This window comes from Micrasema longulum, unplaced genomic scaffold (assembly GCF_059751315.1).
Source record: "Micrasema longulum isolate JH-2025_06_02 unplaced genomic scaffold, ASM5975131v1 h1tg000616l, whole genome shotgun sequence".
Classification (NCBI taxonomy): Eukaryota; Metazoa; Arthropoda; class Insecta; order Trichoptera; family Brachycentridae; genus Micrasema; species Micrasema longulum.
The window spans coordinates 1-22,775 of NW_028277812.1; the positions used below are offsets into that span (position 1 = coordinate 1).

Consider the following 22,775-nt stretch of genomic DNA (forward strand, 5'->3'; position numbering starts at 1 on the left):
TCAAGTTTGGATTTTGTCTAAGGGAAGAGACCATTGCAGGAGACTGCTGCGAGACATTACATAGATTTATATATAGTATTATTAAGTGTGTTGCTCAGATGTTTATTAAAATTTATGTTTATGTAATATTAACAAATTACAACAGGGATGGAGAATACCTTAGAAAAGTGAATATGGAAGTCTAGGCATCTACAGGGCTTATGACCTGTCATTGGTTGGTTTAAGTGGCCACTTTACACATTGTGTAACATTCACCATTTTGCCTATGTTTGAACATCCATATTCCTTCATTTCTTCCATTTGTTGATTTTAGTGAAGTAAAAGAGCTGAAACCTTTATTGTTGTGAAGAGATATATCTGACTGAATAATTTCACATACTAGGCAACGCCTGAAAACAATTTTCCAATTTTTAAACTTCTTCTTGGACCAGTTGGTTTTTATTACAATATTTGAGTTTGTCCAAATGTTTGTAGACAAAAGACTGGATTTCACCCCCTCGAGAGTCATTAAGATTATGTTATAATTTTTATTTTTAGTATTCTTTAATAATATGCATGCTTTCACTTTTCATTATGTTGTATCTCAACTCAACACAGGGCTCTTGGCCTCATAGAGTAAGATATGTTTTTTTTTGTAATATGTATCTTTATATGAATAAATAAAAAAATATATAAAAAATTACCTAGTGTTTGTCATTCTCTGTACTAGGTTTGTGGTTGCCGAGGCTGGCTACCCACGGAATGCCCCGATCCAAGAGTTTCTTGTAGATAGTGGTGAGGAAGTTTCCTTCCTCCTGTCCGAAGGCGAGGCACTCCGAGCAGCCCTGCAGGCTGCAGCGCTGTCCAGAAGCGTGCCGCACCATTTCCACCACTTGGCGGTAGATGAAAGAATGTCTAGAATTTAACCAGAAAGATTAAATTTATAACCATTTTAAAAATCATCTTTGCGTAAATTACCAGAGATTTCTGTTATTTAATATGTAGTAAGGACTTTGGACTTGATTTTTTCTGTCTCTGGTTTCAATCCTCTAAGATAGATTGGTTGGCAGCAAAGCTTTGCATTTCCTCTCCCACTCTGGTCTGTCCCGTGTGACGCTCTTTAGGTTTTAATAAGACCTGCAGCTCATATCTTCACATTTTAAAAATAAGCCGTTATTACAAACACACCAGTTTAATATTTTTGTAAAACCCTGAATCTTCTTAAAGTTAATAATATCATACTTATTTTCTTTTGTGCACAGCCACTTTGAATATGAATTGGGAGCTACAGTGGAAACACTCTTTGGAGTTTTAAAGCCAGGAGATATGTCTTCCTACACTGCGTTTTTCTTCAACTTTTCCTTGTAATAAACCAAGATTATTCCAAAATTCTTTAAGCATTTTTGTAAGGTGTAGCAAACGAGATATTTAAAGAATTTATATAAGGCGGCTTAGTACGTTCGAAGGGTTTACTGTACCAATAAGGCACGTAAAGCGCGTTCAAATGTTTAATAACACTAGGTTAATGCGTTAGTGCCTGTTAGTGAACCAAGTAAACATACAAATTTCGTTTGTGTTAGTAGGCACACTAAAATAATTAATTTGAAAAATGTTCCATCCCTAACACATTAACATAGGGCTATTTAACATTCGTACGCACTCTACCCGACGTACTATTAATTTCACAAATACATCACTGTTAATTTCTTTTTAATTTAATTGATACTTTTAAAATTGAATAAAAATATCTTTGATATAAAAAAAAGTCAACAGTACGATTAAATTAGACTAATTGTGGCTTGTACCTAAAACGACGAATGTCGTAAATCTCAACATTACATTAAAGTAATTTTACAGGCATTGTATGTAGTTTTAATTAAATGCATGTCTTTTTTTACCAAGTTTATAAATAAATAAATATTTTTTTTAATTGACGTTGTGCCATGTATGAAAATCGCACAATACGCAAGACCCAAAACAGAGGGTGTTGTAAAAACATGATAAAAGAAGAACGCAAGAAAGATCATTCTCCCTTGCCAACAGCCTCCGAAGTAACATGTGAAGTTTAATCTCTAAAACCCTTGATTGTAAAATGATTCTTGCCATTTGTAAATTTAGTGAAAATATATCCCATGTTTGTTATTCTAATCGCGTATCATGTAATAATACGAACGTATTATTGGATAACATAGCTACTATATTTTGCGGACGATAAGTCACATCGGACCATAAGACACACCCCAATATTTGATTGAATTTTCAGAGTAAAAAAGTGCATCTTATGGAGCCACAAATATGTAGTCGTGGAGTTTAACCTGGTGGCAGGTTTGCAAATGTCCAGATGGTTGAGGGGCAGCGTGTAGCACGGGCCCACCCCCGCGTCGGCTGAGGACGGGGGCACAAGGAGCATGCGGGGCAGGCCGGGGAGGAGGCGGGTGGGGCGACCCTCGGCCAGGCACACGCAACGCCACTTCCCTGTAAGCCACACGGCGTGCAGTCGCTTCAGAGCACTGCTATCTGAATTGACAAAACAATAAAGCGTAAAAACATTCAAATTAAGCTCGTTCATTAAAAAAAAATTAAATCTTTCTTTTATTTTCTTATTTGTGCACGTTCTGTTCACATATAATTGATGAACAATATCTAAACATGACAAATTGTAATTATATCAATGTCTTATGTATTGTTTATGGTTTGTGGACCATAGTAAATAAATAAAATAAATTAGTCATTTTATCAAATCGAATCAGTTTAGTTACTGACAAATTTTTTTTTTTCATCATCATACCCATCCCATATCCACACCGGATGGTGTATAAGGCACTGCATTGCTACACTAAATGCAGTGTATATCGATCACCTGTTACATAAAAGTGGGGTGATAAGTCTTACGCTTCAGGTACCAGTCTAGGAGCAATGAAATATTGCAGTTTAAACAACTTTTAAAATCAATATTTTACATCCACCCTGGTAGGAACCCAGGACCTCAAGAATGGCAGGCGAAGGCGCAACCACTACACAACGGATACAGAGATGATAATGATGATGTTACACATACAATGTCGCCTGGAAACAGAAAAGAACTATGAGATAAAGAATAAATATGATAAGAATACCAACCTTCCCTAAGGTCCTGAACTTCTCTGGAGGGCCACAGTAGAGCGTGTGCAGCCCTAGTGCCGTGATGCGGTGTAGAGTAGAACACAACTCCCCATGTGTTGGCTGCCAGCATTCTTTCATTCGGATCTTCTGACTGGAGAGCTAAAGACATTGACATATAGATCTATGATGGAGGACATTTTAGAGAAATCTAAGCATTACAAGGCTCACAATCTGTTTAACTGATCAGTGTGTACCATTCCCCATTCTGTCTACGTTACATCGACCTTTCAAGATAGACTGTATTTAATTTACCGATGCAGTGTCCTATGCACCATTGGGTGCAGATATAAGATGATAAGTGATTGAATGATAATGTTGCCGACACGCACGCGGGCAAGGAACCTTCGGCCAGGTTTTAGACTTACAGTAAAACCCATGTTTTACGTTTTTCAAGGGGGCAACAAAAAAAGTAAAAAACTGAGAACTCTTAAGTGAGGAAATTAAAAATATATGGAAAAATGAAATTACATAAAAATATAATTATTGTACTAGACTACACAAAATGTAATGCAGAAAAATTGTAAGGACTCTCATAATTGGGGATTATTCATATTTACCAATGATTTAGTTAAAAATATTTTGTATTTTTTCAAGCAATACTATAATGTGTTAACTTTGATTGAATTAAAAAAAAAACATTTTTGAATAATTTAATGTGGGTACTCAAATGCATACAGCGATTCTTTCCCTAAATATTGGGAATATTTATATGGTATCACTTTTTTTAGTATGGCACCACAAAATTTCAACTGTGATTTACATCGGGGCTTTCTGCATCGTAATTTATTGATCTAAAGACTTTATTCTTCCTAAACATGTTGTTGATACAGATAAGGAGATGGGTGAGACAGTTCAATGATAGTCGTGATAATGTGCACAACGATAAACAGAGTGGGCGTCCATCTGTGATTAGTGATGAACTGGCTCGTGCAGTTGAAGCAAAAATGAAAGAAAACCGAAAGTTTACAATTTCAGCTGTTTTTATGGAATTTCCACAAAATTCAAGATTACTCCATTATGAAATTTTCCATGAAAAACTGGATTTTTAAAAATTTGTTCTCGCCAAAAACTACATCGCAAACGGCAACTTTTTATAAAGAGGTAATACAAAACCTTGAGTCGCATTATGACAAGTGCTGACAAAATGGTGGGAGTTCTGGAGGAAAACACTTTAACCCTTTCAGACCTGATAATTTCTGTGGATAAAATATACAGGGCGTTCTTTAAACCCTGTCACATTCGAATCCACGATGATCAGTATGGGCAAGAAGACATATTAGCATATTTCAAAAAATGTTTAGAACAAAGAAAATTTTTAAAATAAAATATTTAAAAAAACAAATGGTTGCTTACTTCTGCACGGGAGAAGTGAGGGTAGCGCGGCGCAGTATCAGACTCCCCCTCCCCCCTTCTCGTTTCTCCCCTGCAGAAGTAAGCAACTATTCGCTTTTGTTTATATATATTTTTTTAAATTTAATTTGTTCTAAAAAAATATTTTATGTATATGTCTTCTTGGTCATACTGATCATCGTGGTTTCGGATGTGACAGGGTTTAATGAGCACTCTGTATATTCTATTAATTTATTTATTAGAAATTTTTTGATATTTTTTTTATTTTAAAATACAGGATGTTCTTTAAATTCTGTCACATCTGAGACCACGATGACTAGTATAGGCAAGAAGACATATAAACATATTAAAAAAAATATTTAGAATGGAGAAATTTAAAAAAAATTAAATATTAAAAAAAACAAATTGTTTCTTACTTCTGCAGGGGAGAAGCGAGGGGGTGCGGCCGTGCGGTTGACGGTGTATCAGACACCCCCTTCTCCCTCCTCGTTTCTCCCCTACAGAAGTAAGCAACCATTCGTTTTTTCTAAATTTATTTTTTTTAGATTTTAGTCGTTCTAAAAAAATATTTTAATGTGCCAATGCGTCTTCTTGCTCATACTGATCATCGTGGTTTCGGATGTGACAGGGTTTAAATAACCCCTGTATATGTTAACTAAAAAAATTACTGAAATATGTTTAAAACTTGCCTTACATATCATTTATAAGGAGGACAAGAATTTGTTCCAAAACAAACAAACCAGCCAAAAGCCAGCTGTTAAAGTTAAAAACGAACTTTACTGTATAATGCTGATAACCGACATATACAAAAAAATATAGAGACGTACCTAGGGGTTCCAATATTTAAAAAAAAATTGCAGCTTTTGAATTTCGGTAGGTATGAGTAAAATTTTTTTTAAATTCATAGTATATTTAAATGAACACCCGGGATGAAAGAATTAAAGTCAAATGATTTTTATACAATAGTTTTTTTTTCTTTAAATGTACTGAAAAACACTCTGGATATATCTCATAATACTAATTAGGTAATAGAAATAAAAATATGAAAAGCAAAAAAAAAACTATAAAAGAAATGTATACTGACAGTGGACGAGCATCTGTTTGACTAGAAGTCCGCCCATAGAGTGTGCAGCCCACAGAGTGGGGCGCTGGCCCACTCCCGCCCTGCGCAGGGCGGCCGACAGTATGCGTGCGCGGGGCTCCAGGCCCGGACTGCTGTCCAGCCCGCAGTCCCCCACGCCCCACTCTGTCATCACCGTGTCGTAGCTTATGCCCAGGACCCTGATATGTTTAGCATAATTTACATATTAATCATTCTAACAAAAATTGTATGTTTGAAATTTTAGATTAATTTAACAAGCACTAAATAAATAGTCTCGATTTTGTCTTGATGTCCCTTATTGCATTGATTGAATGATGAATTCTTGATGAAGCATTGACAAACATGCTTTTTTTCTTTTTTTAACTATTCTTTTATTGTAATATTTAAACCCTATAAATTGTATAAATGGATAATGTTCGTTAATAAATAAATAAACTATGCATTTTTTACAATAAATATTAGAAATACAACATATTCATCAAGAAAAATCCCACAAAGGCATGGCCTGTGTGAAGGTGCCTATACATAAAAAAAAAACATTTTATGAAAAAAAAAAAAAATATATGTATTGTACTTTAGTAATCAATATTTTAATCCTACATCAAGCATACGAGGTTTTCTCTTTTTTGATATGGTATTTATTTCATTTTCTTTATGTGTACTTTACTTTTTTTCATGTATTTCTTTTGTAAAAAAATTGTAACTTATTAAACATGCTAAATGAAAAAAAAACATAAAAATTGTTCTAATATCAAAACACAAATGTTTGCTAATAAAAATGAAAAAAATAAGCACATGCTATGTATTAAAAAAGGAAGCTATTTGAATATGCTTTTTATATACAAAGTAAAAAAAATAAAAATTTAAACAACTTCAAAAAAATTATTTCAATCATATAATTACCATCCTTAAATAATGCATTGAACAGTTTTGGAACCATGGGTTTGATTTACAATACGAAATTTCTAATACACTTTTTATTCTTTGATTAGATCTATTAAAGTTTTTAGGAAATAAATGTTGGCGCATAAAAACATGATTGTTGGAATGCAGAAAATTAAAAATAAACCAATAGAAGAACTGGTGCAACTTCATGTTGGATGAAATTCGACCAATGGAGAAATTGCTACAACATAGCAGAATTGAAGGGATGTAGATGTTCAAATATGGGCAGAATGGTGAATGTTACATTGTGTAAAGTGGCCACTTAAACCAGCCAATGACAGGTCATAAGCCCTGTCGATGCCTAGACTTCTATATTACCTTCTCTAAAATGTTCTTCATCTCTGTTGTAATATGTTAATATTAACAGGTCCCCAAGGAGTTAAATCCAGCCCTTGTCTACAAAAATTTGGACGAACTCGAAATATTGTGGATGATACCAAATTAATAAAGACCAATACAGAATTTACTGTAACTTCATTAAATAATAATTGGTATTTATAGCCAATTAATGCTTTCCAATCAAAATGCACCTATTATTAAATCACTCCAATTTTACAAGGAATGAATTCATTATTCAAATGCTCAACAAAAAAAAACATTATTTAAAAACTTATTTTATAAGTACATAAAAGAGTGATAATTTTTTTTCGTGTAACAATGCAATTCTCGAGGAACAATTAGGTAGAATAGGAGTAGGAAGTAATTTTTTAAATTGTAATATTAAATAAAGAATTTACAGTAGAGCATTTAATTGCTAAAATATCCTTACCGTATATTGGGGCAGTCTCGGGGTAGCCAGTCACGAGGCCAACATCGGGAGCGTTCACACAACTCTCGCTGCTCCTGTTTGTCCAAGCCCCGCTTGCCTCTGTAAAAAAAATGAGGAAAAAAAAGTCAGGTAGTAAGTTATAGCATTGATATTATAACGGGTTAGAACGCACCCCGCTTGTTCATAGATTACAGGCGACCAATGTATCAAATTTCTATGATGCAACCAATCTGTGATTGGACGATTTTCTAAGCCTTTTTTTTCCGTTTGAATGCATAAAGCCAATGGCTGCAAAATAATGCAATTCTTAAATTTACATGGGGTTGCAGCTGTATATATAGGATATTTTTTAATTGATCCACTATCTTTCGACGAAATATTAATTAAGCAGAAATTTCAGAACCTGCTTTCAAATTTGTTTTTTATCTTGTATATATATATTTATCTTATATTTGTGGTGATATTATACTCTTTTTGTTAACAAGTATGGCCAAGAAACACTTCATTATACAATTACTAGAATTTTCAATAAGATTCCTAAGCAGATCTTAAAAGAAAATGTTGACAAAACTTTTAAGAAAAAAAAATTAAATCGCTAATATGTAACAAGGCTTTATATTAATTATTATTTTATGTTAACAGTCATCTATTAAAATTTTTGTAAATAAATTTTAATAATGTTTATATTACTTTTTAAATTTATATAATTTCTCTAACTTTTTTCTTTATAAAGGAAAAATAAGAAACCTGCTGACAAGCCGGTTTCGTGGTTTAGTGGGTTTCATTATTTTCCCTTTCATATTTTTCTGTTCATGTTTACCTTCTTAAATAAATAAAAATATGTCTGTGTTAACTAATTACTCGCCCCAACTCAAGACAGAACTTTTCTTTAGTCCTATGGAGTTGGGACAAAGGTTGTTGTCTCATAAAACGTGTAATAACTGTTTATAACTAATAAATAAATTAAAAAAATATGGTCATGCGCCATTTATATAAAAATATATTGAAATATTTGGGTGATGTACATAAATATTTCAATTTTGGGGGCCATTTTCAACGAGTTGTAAATATGTAACTCACTATTAGAAAATGGGAACGAAGTTGTGGTAGAGCGGGATGCAAACCTCGGGCCTCTGATCCGTGAGTCCGTGACACGTGGGACCACAATCCGGTTCTAAGGTTAATTTACAATGTTATTATTAGAGCACATATAAGAATATGTTTATGTGCCCTATTCTAAGATTCATAATAATAATAATAATATACAGTAGAGTATTATTAAACATAACTCTGTCCGAAATTATTTTGTATTTTTATAATAATTATTCTTATAAGACAAAACTGTGATGACAAATAAAGAACTCTTAAGCTAATGGTGTATTCCATTAAAAAATCAGTATTCATTACATTTTCTAACAAAAAATGGTTGTGTAACTTTCAACTTTCTCTATGTGAAAATTTCAAATATTTACTTGATAATATTTTGTACATAAAAAGAATTCGTACTGAGGTTGTGCTTAAAAAAATAGAGAGGAAAAATAATGTTACCTGTGACTAAGGAAAGCATTATCGGGAGCTCGAACAGCTGATTCTGGCAAGTCACGCAATACAAATTCATACTCATCATCTGAAAATGTTAAAATATATGATTAAATCACATGTCAAAGGCGCATCATAAAATTTAAATTATAAAAAAAAAAATTGCATTCTTATAATTTACTCCAATTTTAGAGATCATTTCCTTTTAGTCGTAAATAACCACGTTAGAAAATTGGAAACAAGTTGTGGTAAAGTGTGGTTCGAACCTCGGATCTTCCGATCCGGAGTCCACGACACTACCCACGGGACCACAACTTCGGAGTATTTCCGGACTTATTCCGGAGTTGTCGAGTTGCCGAGTCCACTCTTCTGTAAAGAAGATGGTAACATCTTCATAAATGATATCCCGAAGGTCATCAATTTCTCGCCATTACTTTTATATATTGATGACATGAAATTATTGCTCAAGATAGAAAACCCAGTCGACTGCTTGTTGTGTACTGTATATCATAGATACACAATGGATGACTGCCAACTGATGCGTGTTTTGACAATTAAGGATCTTGGGGTCATTGATGAAAGCAGATTGACTTTTCATGCTCACATCGAAAGTACATGTGATCTTGCACAGGAGAGCTTAGATGCCGTATGGTCAAACTAATGATTTATACATAAGCCAACTTAATTTCCAGACGAAGGGTGCAGCTAAAGCAATTACCGAAGTAATAGTGTTGTGACATACGCAATTTAGTAATTTTTAATTTTTGTCTTAATGATGAACAAATACCATAATACTTGACTAGGTCATCATCTTCTTCACTTTCACATTTTACATCACTAGAACGAACAGGATATTCTCCTTCTTCTATATCTCTCTGCCTCCACGTTACAAAGGGTTCACCTGAAAAATACATCAAATATTCTTTAATTTATTTTTATAATACTTGCGTATCCAAATGTTGATTACTAACCATATATGTACTATCATTGTCATGTCTACCTCATTCTTAATTAATAGAATGTAGAAAAGTACGATAAAAACAATATTAATTAAAGTATATAAGTACATAACTTGTAAAACTTCATGTTTTTGTGTATTTGCACCTATAAAAAACGAAATAAAGTTAAAAACAAAACTATTGAACGGTATTCTGAATAACTGTGGTAAACTATAATAGAAGGCAGGAAAAATAAGGTTTTATTTTCCATTTTTCAAGAAGAAAGTACTAATAAAAACATGAAAACTTTTTCATTATTTAATAATAAAACCTGTTAAAAAAATACTTAAAGTAAGATGAATTCTAAATAAAGTTCTGTAAAAATAAACATTTAAAATACTAAGTTTTTCTACTGACATTTCTCGGTGAGACTGCATTTTATATTATTATAATTATTTAAACATTCATTTGTGCACAAAATTTATTTCACAAAAAAAAAAAACATTTACATTATAATAATAATATTTGGCTCATTTATTTTTGTGAAAAGTCACCTCAAGGGCGCTTTACAATTGTATACCTAAACTTACATTCTAACTAAACTAAAGTGATATATTATATTTTCAGATTTAAAATTGAGGGTATGATAGTCTAAAGAAGTGGGATTTTAGTTGGGATCTGAACTGACTGGGACTGTCGATGATTCGTAAGTTTGGCCGGCAACGGCAAAAGCACGATCTCCAAATCTAGTGTTTAAGGAGTGCCGGATTTTGACAAGTTTTCCTCTTTCTGAATCAAATGCTGACCTGAGAGTAGATTTTCTTTGGCATGTATTTTCCCTAATACAAAGGTCCGATAGGCATTTTGGAACCATTTTATGAAGGGATTTGAATACTGTCCAGCAAAGCTTGTATTTTATTCTCTCTGGGCTTTTGAACCAGTGCAAATCTTGAAGATGTTGTGAGATGTGAGAGTATTTTTTACTCCTGTAATAAGCCGTGCTGCTGCATTGAAAACAGATTGAAGTTTATTCGTTTGATATTTTGGGAGATTTGCGTATATTCCATTACAGTAATCTAGACGCGAAACGACATAAGCATTTACAAGAGCTTTAGTCGCATCTATAGGAATATTTCTCCGCATGGATTTGATCTGTCGGAGATGGAAGAAACCAGCACTTACCGTTTTAATGACCTGAGAATAAAGAGAAAGATCTGAATCTAAATAAACACCCAGTAGTTTAACATTTATACTAGGGGTAAGATCACAACCTGTGATTGAAATTGGAGATCGGTCTAAAAGGTGTTGTCGCTTTTTTGTCGCTGTCAATAGAAGCTCAGTTTAAGATGGATTGAGTTTGAGTCTGTTTGATGACATATATTTGTTGACGGTTTGGATGCATTGATACACGCGATTTTTAAAATTGTTTATATCTTGAGGAGAGCAGTAAAAATAGATTTGTTGGTCATCCGCATAACAGTGAGAAAGTATTCCGAATGAGTGAATAATTTTGGACACATCATTAATGAACAGTGTGAAGAGCATCGGACTAAGCACGGAACATTGTGGGACGCCAGATTTAATAAGGGTAAATGAAGACTTTTTACCCGCAACTTGAACTTGCGTTCGCTCCGAGAGATAAGATTGGATCCATGCCTTAGTGAGCCCAGAAATTCCAAAAGTGGCTTCTAATCTATCAAAATATACAGGAACATAATATATTATGGATACACTTTTGCATAAAAATTCTACCTTCAATGAAGCAAAATGCTTGTCCTTAGAGGGGCCAGTGAAAATGAACAGAATATAATTGAAATTAAAATAATTGACTGGTTTCAGAACAACATCAAGGCATATTTTTTTTTCTCTAAATTATACCTCGGAAACCTTTTGGTAATCAAATAAATAATAAGTGGCTAAAAACAAAGTGTCTTTATTTTAATTATATAATAAATAGCCACAGAGTTAGTGCTTTAAATATAAATTTGATAAAATAATATATATTAAGTAGATTAATTTGTGGCTACCTTAATAATCCGTGAACGGTGATCACATCCAACTTGGGCAGAGTGTGGGTGTGGTGCGTGGGGTACAGTAGCTGGACAGTGGGGCCGTACAGGGCGTCCCCAGCCAGCCCTGCCAAGGCGCCCCCGGCCAAGCAACTTAATTCTACGTCCGTACTCTCTAACCAGATAGATAGGAACTTTATCAAACCTGCAAAGATACACACTGAGACATTACAATAATCATCACAATTGAAATAAATTTGAAATGGAGAATCTGCATTTCAGTCAGTTTTGAAATTTACAAATACATAAACACAAGTTAGTTTTGAGCAGAGTTAACATAACCAAAACAGCATTATGCTGATTTAGTTAAAATGAAGTGGATTTACAATTTCAGTTTTAAAAAATAATTCTCTATAACACTAAACAATACATAAATTAATTTGTTAAAAATATTATTTTAGGTATATGTAAATTGTCAAAATATAATGTGTGTCATAAAAAATAAATATTTTTTTTGCACCACAACAGGCCAGGAGGCCCAATTACAGTGGTGAATTACAAAACAGAACATTTAGGCTTGAGAAAAATCACATTTATTTACACCGGGAATCGAACCCGGAACCTTCCGCGTGTGAGTCAAGTGTCTTAACCATTACACTGCGGAGGCCGCCAATATTGCTGTTGTTATTGCTTTTACTATAGGCAAATCAAGGAGTGCAATGTACTCCCAATAATTTCGGAAATAATTAATCTAATAAAAAAAATTGCACTCGATTGTTTATCACCTTATCTTTATCTCATACAATAATATCAAGTAATACCCGCGCAACTCGCAACCTCCCCCCTACACCGACCCAACCCGTGATACTTGTATGAAAAGTTTAGATTATCTGGAGCAATGCACCACTTGCCGAATCTTCTTGAAAGATAAAAAATTGTACCAAACGTTTATTGCCTCGTTTATAAGTGACGTATTCCTATGCAAATCACGAAATGTCACTCATCCCGTTTTGCAATACATATAATATGATATAAAGATTAGAAGATTAAGGAAGATGTGAATTCTCTACATCTTGGAGTGATTTTTAATGTTCGGATTTTGGATGAGTTATGTTTTCTCAGATTGATGTTAGCGGGTTTATGTAAAATAAAAATATCATTACTGCACTCACAGTTGAATATATGAAACAAAATCCTAATGATTTTGCAAAAAATAGCAGAAATCAAGACAGCAGGCCGTCCTATGCCATGTTTAATTATAATTCAGGTGTCTTAAGTTAAAAACAAAGTGGTTAACAGAAAATTTAAAATAGAAATGCACACAAAATCTGGTTATGCAGTTGACATAAGCCTAAAAAAGACAATCGAGAAAAAACTATTTTTCTTAGCCCAAGGCGAGGATTGAACAACCTATGATCAATGATTTATTTGCACTACGAAGGACGTCAAGGAAGTTTTCATTTGCACCCCCTTGACCCTGCCGACCTTGGGTCTTTCTTATCTATGTATTAGTTTTTCTGTCTCTTAATGAAATAAATATCCAGCATTTTCTTTTCCACAGCCCTTTGTGTTACTGATAATTTATCATCAGTGACACAAAGGGTTATGGAAAGGAGAATGCTGGGTATTTCATTAAGATACATATACCTATAAGTACATAAGTATGTATTTTTTTAATTGAATTTTACTAGTTTACATCAAAGTTTTCTCAACCCAAAATACTACTGTTTTGTATGCAATTTTTTGTATGATTTTGAAACTAAAATCAATAAAATAATAGAGAATAATGAAAGGACCTGCCCTATGCAGCAAAGGTAAGAGCTCAGTATGAGGTGCTAAACAAAGCAGCAGTCGGGCAGCAATCAAATGGAGCTCTTTGGAAGGTGCGTTGGCGGCTCTCCTTATGAGGGACAGGCCGCCCGCCGTAGCAAAGTCAAGGGCCCCGTCTCCGCAGCCCGACATATGGTGCAGGGCTGCTCCCAGGGCCTCTTGGAGCTCCTCCTCAGAGTCCGGGGCAGCGTGTAGTCGCCCACCGCCGTCGTCAGTGTCAATGAGATGCTGGACATCCTTAAAACAAATTTATCAACAATATTTTACTAAGATTCTGTAGACAGATACAATATTTGAGTCTGAATTAACTCGGAATTTATCTAAAACAGAAAGGGAGAAGGGAATACGGAAGTCTAGTCATATGACCTGTCGTTGGCTAGTTTAAATGCCCACATTACAAACTGCGTAACTTTCACCATTCTCCCTATGCTTGAACATTCACATATTCTCAACTCTTTCACCTGTTGACTTTTGGGAAGTAAAAGACCTGAAACCTTTATTAATGTGGGTGAGATTCATCTGGCTAAATTATTTCGCGTACTAGGCAACGCATGAAAACACTTTCAATTTTTAAAGTTATTTTAAGGAATTTAGTAAAGTTAGATAAATCATCTCCTATGTGATAAAAATATACCTAGTATTTATTTAACAAACCATTTCATAATGTTTTCATAAGATTCGTAGTATGTTCGCTAATTAATATTTCCTAAAGACAAATATTTATAAAATAGTGTGCCTCAGTTCTTTTTACCACCAAAACGAAATACTTATGTGTTTCCTGGGAAAAGTGGGGCTTATAAGAATCATATAAAGATGTCAATATCTAGTTCTGCAATTGAAGAGTGGGACCAAAATATATGTTTTGCGTAAATATTTTAATTGGATTAAAACAATCAATTCATTATTGTGATGATCGACACCATTTAACCCTGCTCTAACATAACTCTCAAACAAAAACACAAAATAGCTTAATGTATAAAGGGTTAAAACTGCATGATGAGATGCCTGAAAGTATGAAGAATGAAGGAAAACTTATTGGCTTTAAAAAAAAGTGTTATGTTTCCTGTAATAATGTAGTACTGTAAAAATCAGTAGATAGTAATCAAAATAATTGTAAATATAAGTAACATACATGTGTAATATTAACTAATTCCAGGAAATAAATATTTTTTTTAAATGTTCATTTGCAAGTTTTTGGCAAAATTATTTATACAGATTTGGAGGCCTTGACCACTAGACTTCGGTACTATTTCTATCCCCGAATGACCCCGAAAATTGAGTCCGCGTTCCTTACTTCATTAACATTCAAAATAGTTCTTATTTATATTTTAAATAGGCTCCTGTGAGAAAAAGTGCCCACTTCAAAGCGTTTATAAACTTCAATAAATCCCAGTTCAAGCAAAAAATGCTCGCTTGAACATGATTTTTGGCAATTACCAAGACGGTATGATTAACGATCGTCTGTATTTATCTACCAAGCAATTACAAAGCCGGCTCCTTTATTGTCTCAATACATACACCCAGGAAGATAGTAAAACAGATGGAATTTTTTTATAGTGGCAACATTTTATGCCTAGATGCTCTTATATGTTAATAGGGCAGAATCTAGCCACATTATCTGTGCATCTAGGCGTTTGTTTTCAAAACTGACAGTTATGTCAGAATTCAATTTGACTTCAAAATTTACTTTATACTCTCATATTTTTAATGGGCTTTTAAGAAAAAAAGTGCCAACCTCAGAATGAATAAAAATTGAAATAAATCATAATTTAAGGAAAAATTGCTCGGTGGAACAAATTTTTTGTCACTTTTAATGCGTAGATATGTGTATCGAGGAGTACTAAACCCTTCGGTACAAACCGATGTACTTGCATCAAAACTCGAGGGTGGTATTGGTAGACTTACTTTATTAGATTACCTTCGTAATTGCCCGGGAGAATTTATTATCAACTATGATGTAAAAATGAAGCTATGTCACTTTAGTGCGTAGATATGTGTACTGTGATGTAAGCTTCCCCTTGTTACATATCGATGTACCTACACAAAATTTGATGGTGGGGGGTCGGTAGTGTATCTTCGTAATTGCTTGAGAGAATTTATCTTCAACTATAACGTCGTGGTGAAGGTATGACGTCTTTAACTTCCCATTATAATCGCGGCCCTGGGGTCGTTCCCCCATCACGAGCTCTAACATTGGTCTGAACGCAGATATTATGGATGTGAAACAAGATTGGTGAAAACTTTTTACCTGATGGGAGTCAGCATGACGCTGGAGGTAGTCGGCCAGGCAGCGGTGTTCCGGGTGGTGGTGCACAAGAAAGGTCAGGGGAGTGCGTGGAGGCACGCTGCGCAAGGGCTCGGGCAGGGGGGGCGACCCCAGGAGGAGGGGCCCAGAGCCCATGCGAGCCAGCTCGACCGCCGATCTCCCGTCTAGACGCTGGGATATCCATCTGACCTCCCAATCTACATAAATAATTAAAATAAATATTTTTAAATATTAAATTAGACACGTTGTTGAGACCACTATATTTTCGGAAGGCACAGATCTTTCCATATACAGCTGTAATTATGAACTATATACCTGTAGATGGAAAGATCTGTGCTTTCCGAAACAATGTAGTGGTAGAGTTTCAAAATAAATTCAACTGGTCTCAAAACAAAGTGTTTATTTTATTCCACAAAGATAATGCTGATTCAATAAATAATGCGAGAAATTAAATTTTATTAAATATTTGTACATAACCACTTACCGACTTTTCTATGTCTACCGGTTTCGAGACGGTCGACTTTTGTCTATTAACCTCCTTAATTAAATGTTGCTTTTTAACATTTAAGACATATTTAAGTTTACATTTTAAAATGAAGAAAATATGTTTTTTTTTTAAATATATTTTTTTACACTACTATTTTTCTTATTTTTATTCTTTCACTTGTTTTGTTGCTCAGAGTAATAATGCGTAACCTAGAGAGAAGCCCTAACACTATGTTTCATAGAACGCTAGCGATGTTGGTTTGTTGGCTAGCAACCAATTTTATTTTATTTGACAACATAAACATAACGGTTCGATCGGATGCTTTTGTAGCTGTGCTTTGCTTTGTTTGTAAATAACTTAGATATTTATGTTATAATAAATAAAAATCGAGTATAGTGAATTGCAGTATGTTTGGTTGCAGCAGTAGGAGCGTCAAAGGTGTTAAAGGAGTCAGTTTTTACAGGTAATTGATTCTGAATATTTTACCATGATTTATATTGATTTTTGGCATTTATAGTCCCGACACGTGTATTATGTTGCTTAAAAATTTTCCTTATATCAACATATTTACTTCAGATACTATTTTTACTCAATTTAGGGGATAAATTTGCAAATTAAAGTATGTTTACTGTTGATATTGACAGTTGATTATGGACAATATTTCAGGGCACGCACTAGGCATCCATATAAAGTTTGAGTTTTTATCGAGTAGAGGTCGATTAAAATTTTACTCAAAAATAGCAACGTTAACCTTGAAATCGCATCTAAAATGACGTGTCCAAATTTCAGGCCGCTACGACTCGCCATTTCGGAGATGTGACGGACAAACAAACAAGCTCAACACAGGACTTTGGTTCAATGGAGTTAGGATTTATGTATCAATAAATATAACATAAATATATTGTGAGTAAAATGAATAAATAAATAAAAAAATAAACACAAACATGTATTTTCAGTTTTATAAAATAAATATAGGCGAATTATAGAAAAATAGATTGGAATAACCCTGCAATGATAAATACACAGGTATGTATTTAAAAGTAATTACAATGCAAATTAATTGAGTATGGCCCATTGTTTTGCTGCAAACTGTAGCTAACTTAATACCAATAGTCATAGAATGGTTTTACTACATTTGGGCTCCTCTCTAGGTTAGGCATTATTACTCTGAGTTTTGTTGAGCAACTTGAATATCATATTTTATAATTTTCTTCACCATGTTATAGTATGATGTGGGTGTATGTGAGTGAGTGTGCGTGTATGTGTGTGTATAATTATACATGCGTGCGCATTTGCATTTGCATGCATATGTATATGAACTTATTTATAAAAAAAATGTTTTAGATACCTCCATTTATTTTTTGAAATATATGTGTATTTTGTACTTAAATTATTAATATTACTATCTCACAGCATGCACAAGAGGTTGCCTTTTTTTAATGTGGTATTTCGATATTTTTTTTGTTTCTATAATTTTGCTTTATTACGTATTTCTTTTTGTAATAATATTGTAACTTATTATTTTAAATAAAATTTAAAAAGCTAATTGATTTAAGATTACCGAATTAATAGAAAATAATGTTTGTTGTAATATCGTTGGTTTCTGGCACAAGCTGGTAACTACAATTTTTTTCAAAAGAGATGTTTTATAAATGGCATCAGATAATCTTTGTTTAAAAAGTAAATGAAAATGTTTTTTTTTTTATAAATACAAAAATTAATTTTAATTTATTGCAACAGAGAGGGAAAACATTTTTGTAATATTTGGTAACTTGTGTTTTATTTAAATTATTGATTTGAAATTAGTATAATATAATAAAAGTGCAATATCTCATAATTAATCTAATAGTAGTTACTAACTTGTGTCAGAAACTTGACGAAATATTGAAATAATAGAGGTTGATAGATTAAACATATTAATTAGCCGTAAGAAAAAATATTTTGCTAGCTAAATAAAATATACAAAAACAAAACAACCACAACATTCATGTTTCATAAAACTTGTGCATGTTTATTGACATAGAAACATTTGTATGTGATTTTCTGTAAATTCCTATATGTTGATTTTTGGTGAAGTAATGAAATTTAAATCGGAATTTATGTCGAGTACATAAATCTCATATAGATTCTCATGTAGATTTTCTATAATTATTTCACCTACTAAAAAACAATGACAATATTTTCTATACCTTTTTGGTGCACATGTTTGAGCATCCATAGCTATTTTTTTTATCAAGTTGCATACGCATCTTTTAGATATATTTTAGTACAAATTTTGACCAATAATTGATCTTTCAGTAATCTTTTTTGGAAATTATGTTTAATAAAGTGTCCGTAAAAAGCGTATGGATAAATTGAAATAATTAACGGATAATAATATATTATACATAATTTGAACAAATTATTCAAGAAACTTTTTCAACGATATTTTTTTATTAAATCCAATGACAAGGAAAGCTTTATCTTATCTGCTAAATACATTTTAAGCAAGAAGATTATTATTTTAAATGATTTATTTATCTGAATGAACAATTCAGTACAAATAAATTTCGATAACTTAAAGTGAACAATCATGAAAATATTTGTAGATATTTCTTGATAAAACCATATTGTAAATTTTTTTCTTTGTTGAGTAAAATTGACTAAAATCAACATTTGTAGCACTAACTTGGTAAACTCAATATAAAACAATTCATGTACAATATATTTTATTAATACTAAATATTTTATGTTCGAATTACCTGCATCCCTGTATCGATGCAGGAATTACTATTTTTTTTTCAGTGGAATCAGAAGGTATCAACACATTATATTATGAATGAAATCTTCCACTAACCGATAGGTCCATGATCCATCTTTTTATTTCTATTTCTTCATTTTATGATTCCCTGAGCTTATGCGGCAATCTGTTGAAGATTCTAGGTCCTATAAACAGGTGACTTCGCTGTCTGTGCACCATTACGATTTTTTTTGCATAAAATTATGCTTTGTTGCATCTTTTAAGATGTGAAACAAAGTGACTTTTAAATCGGTTCCATGTGCAATATTCACTGGATGAAGTACTTTCGTGTTTGCTGCTTTCCATACTATGATGCCATATTCAGTTTGTGAATGGCACGATGTCAAGTATAACATTTTGGCTATTGCTGGGTATAAACCCAGCAATAGCCTTTTGAGATGCCTTTTATTCTTCAAAATACATATGTAAGTTTTTTTAGTATATTTGTTATTTGTATCATGCATTCATTCCAACATATAGATTAACTATGTTTGATACAACTACTACTACTACTACTACTACCATCACGCCATTTCCCCGTAGGGGTAGGCAGAAAGAATGGACCGCCACACACGTCTATCCTGGCATACACTCCTAGCCTCTTCCACATTCATACATCTTGTCATACATGCCCTTCGGTTCTGTCTGCTTTTGACATGACCAGACTTAAGATTTTGGTTTATCTGATCATGCCACGTCTTCCTTGGTCGTCCTCGTCTAACGTTGCCGTCTAACGTTGCGATACAATCAAAAGTAAAATAACAACAATTTGAATTTGTCTAAGTTTTTGTAGAAAAGTACTGAATTTTATCACCGGGAAGTTTATCAAAATTGATAAATATTTCAATAGGGATGGAGATTTTTGAGAAGAATGAAGAGACTGAGGAAATCTTGGCAAAGAAATATGAAATTTGAATAGCATTTTCAAGAAGGTACTTTTAAGCTCTTTTTAACAAAAATTGGGATGCTTAAACATAGGCAGAATGGTGAATGATGAACAGAGTTTAAAGCGATCACAAAAAACAGTCAATGACAGGTTATTTGTAAAAAAAAAATTTTTCATTCTTATGATTTACCCAAATATTTCCATTTGGGGAGCCATTTTCAACGAGTTGTAAATAACTCACTATTAGAAAATGGGACCCAAGTTGTGGTAGAGTGGGGTGCGAATCTTGGATCTCTGATCCGTGAGTCCGCGACATTAGCCACGGGACCACAATCCGGTTCATTATAAGCTCTGTAAATGCCTAGACTTTCTTATTCTCTTCACAAAAAAGCTTACATCATCATACCTTTATCCGCACCCGATGGCGCATAGGGGAAAAATAGAGAAAATGGGTTGCTCTTACTCCTTATTGCAATCTATTTTGTCCATTTTGTCAAAAGCTCAATATTTTTTTTACTTCAACTTTTTTGGGCTACTGTTTTTAATTGAATTCTGACCTTTCAGATGGGCGAGATGTTTTAGGTGGGACAGGGCTCGGGAGCGCTCCTCTGCGTCGCCGTAGCGAGCCACCTGAAGCAGGCGACGCCACACGGCTCTCCTCCAGCGACGCGCCCATTTACCCACGTAGGGCCACTGAAGCACAAAGAAATCTACATGGGATTGTTTTATTATAGAATTAAAAGATGAGTGATACTTCAATTCGGAATAACCAGTGATTAGTTTCATCTCTTTTGCAACATCTTTGAGACTGGTATCTTTACTATAAAGTTCAGTGTATTTATACAAAAACAGTACAGATAACTTCCATAAAGAATTTTCACTAACAAACTAGAATGTTTTAAATAGGATTGACCGTGTATACATTTGACTAGGTGAAGTGCGCATATTTCTCATTGGTTATCGTGTATTGTTACATGAGAAGAACCCAAAATTTCCTATCAATGATATTATTTTTTTAAGGATTAACCTGCTAAGTCTCTATTTTCAAAAGCTTGTCGATTTGTTCACAGATCACTTCACCAAAATAGAACGTTTAATTTAGTTTCAAAAGCAATATAGGTTCTATGTGGCAAAATCCCAAATAACAAAGTTGAGTATAATGTTTTTGACTTACAATACTCCATCCTTTGGCTTGTATGAGCTGCAGTAGAGTTTGTTCATGTGCAGGATCATTGTAGTAGAGATATTCGGGGGCGCCAGAGCGTTCCCGATCCAACGCTCTCCCGACAACTATACAATTCAAAGTATCTCGAGTTTTATATATGCCTAACCACGCTCCCCCATACCTACAACAATTAACATTACTTATTGTAAATAAATGTTATTTTACAATACTAATACAGTTGAATTTGGCTGTTTCGAGGAAGATGGGACCGCCTGAACTTGCTTGTTAAGCATTACTCGTTATACCAGAGACAGGTTTTTTTTTAAAATACGATCGCTGTTGTCAATAATTAAACAAATAAAATAAATATATAAAAGTTACTGAATGTATGGAGAAAACCATAAACTAAAATGTCAACTAATGTTTCCTAATTACATCCGAGATCTGGCTATTTTCATGATGGTTATAACCAAGTTTGACAGTATTTAACTATACCTGATATAAAGCGGTTGCTCTGTAACTAATTGTACAATGGTTTCTGAACAAATTTATTTGCTTTATTGATTGTCAGGTGTAGCCATTGATGAAAATCAATGGGTTTAGTTAATAACATTACACTAACAGTTTTATATGCTTTCCTAAGAGTGGAACATTATCTAGGGACATAGAAATCTCATATTTGGGGTGATGTTTCATGTGAGTTTATATACCGCAATGCATTCAATGTGTCTTATCTTACATATTAAGAGCATATTCTTGGGCACAAATATTGTCACTACCTTTAATGACCTATCAGAGTTAATCTGACTCGAGCTTGTATCGGAGTGGGTGTATTAGAGAACTCTATAGAAAAAAAATGTATTTGAATAAATTGCTCAACTTTTAAAAGTTGCAAACCATCTGTAGGTACTGAGAACATCACATAATTACGATAGCAGTCTGTTTTTAATAAACTAAAATAATACACATAAGTACACGAAAATGACGTGGGTAATACACATGAAAGCTACTCATTCTGGGAAATAAGCCAGATTTTTCTACGTTGTGTAATATATTATTTGGATAAAAAACTCTATAGTTTTCAAGAAAACATAAACATTATAGACAAAAAAATTGGTTAGATGTTTAAAAGACAAAGCATTATGTCAGATTAAATAATATTTTTCACTTACGCTACACTCACAACAGCAGCGATTCCTGCATAATTTTTGACGTAACTCCAACCTTTTAAGCGAATATTCCAAATTACATTCTTGATTCCGATAATCATTGATGTTTGGAAAAAGCTTATTGATCGAGCTCAAAATTTCATTTCGTTTTCAAGATTAAACTTTGTTATTTTTAAAGTAAAATTACTGAAACATTTAACACAAACACAGAATTTAGTATTTCACTATTTCAAATTAATGAAAAATTTACCATAACATGAGTCACAAATATGTTCTATGGCCTCGAATGATTTTGACATTTCATCTATGATTACGGGCTGCGTTCGAAGACTAATCCTAATCAAACGGTGAATAGAGTTCATAAAGGTCCCTCTACTTTTAGACTCTATGCTCTTGTTTT

General features: G+C 33.2%; 1 protein-coding gene across 1 annotated transcript; it reads right to left on the bottom strand.

Moving 5' to 3' along the window:
* Nucleotides 1-683: 683 nt before the first annotated feature.
* On the bottom strand, nt 684-22,646 carry LOC148280092 (protein SERAC1-like). The gene is made up of 13 exons (XM_088228937.1): nt 22,379-22,646; nt 21,216-21,387; nt 20,599-20,734; nt 15,872-16,086; nt 13,590-13,860; nt 11,814-11,998; nt 9,634-9,748; nt 8,856-8,934; nt 7,308-7,406; nt 5,576-5,772; nt 3,100-3,240; nt 2,295-2,496; nt 684-894 (listed from the first exon to the last, which is right to left on the bottom strand). Exons 1-13 carry the CDS (start codon nt 22,474-22,476, stop codon nt 684-686), a joined length of 2,121 nt encoding a protein of 706 aa, XP_088085063.1. The 5' UTR covers nt 22,477-22,646.
* Nucleotides 22,647-22,775: the final 129 nt, after the last annotated feature.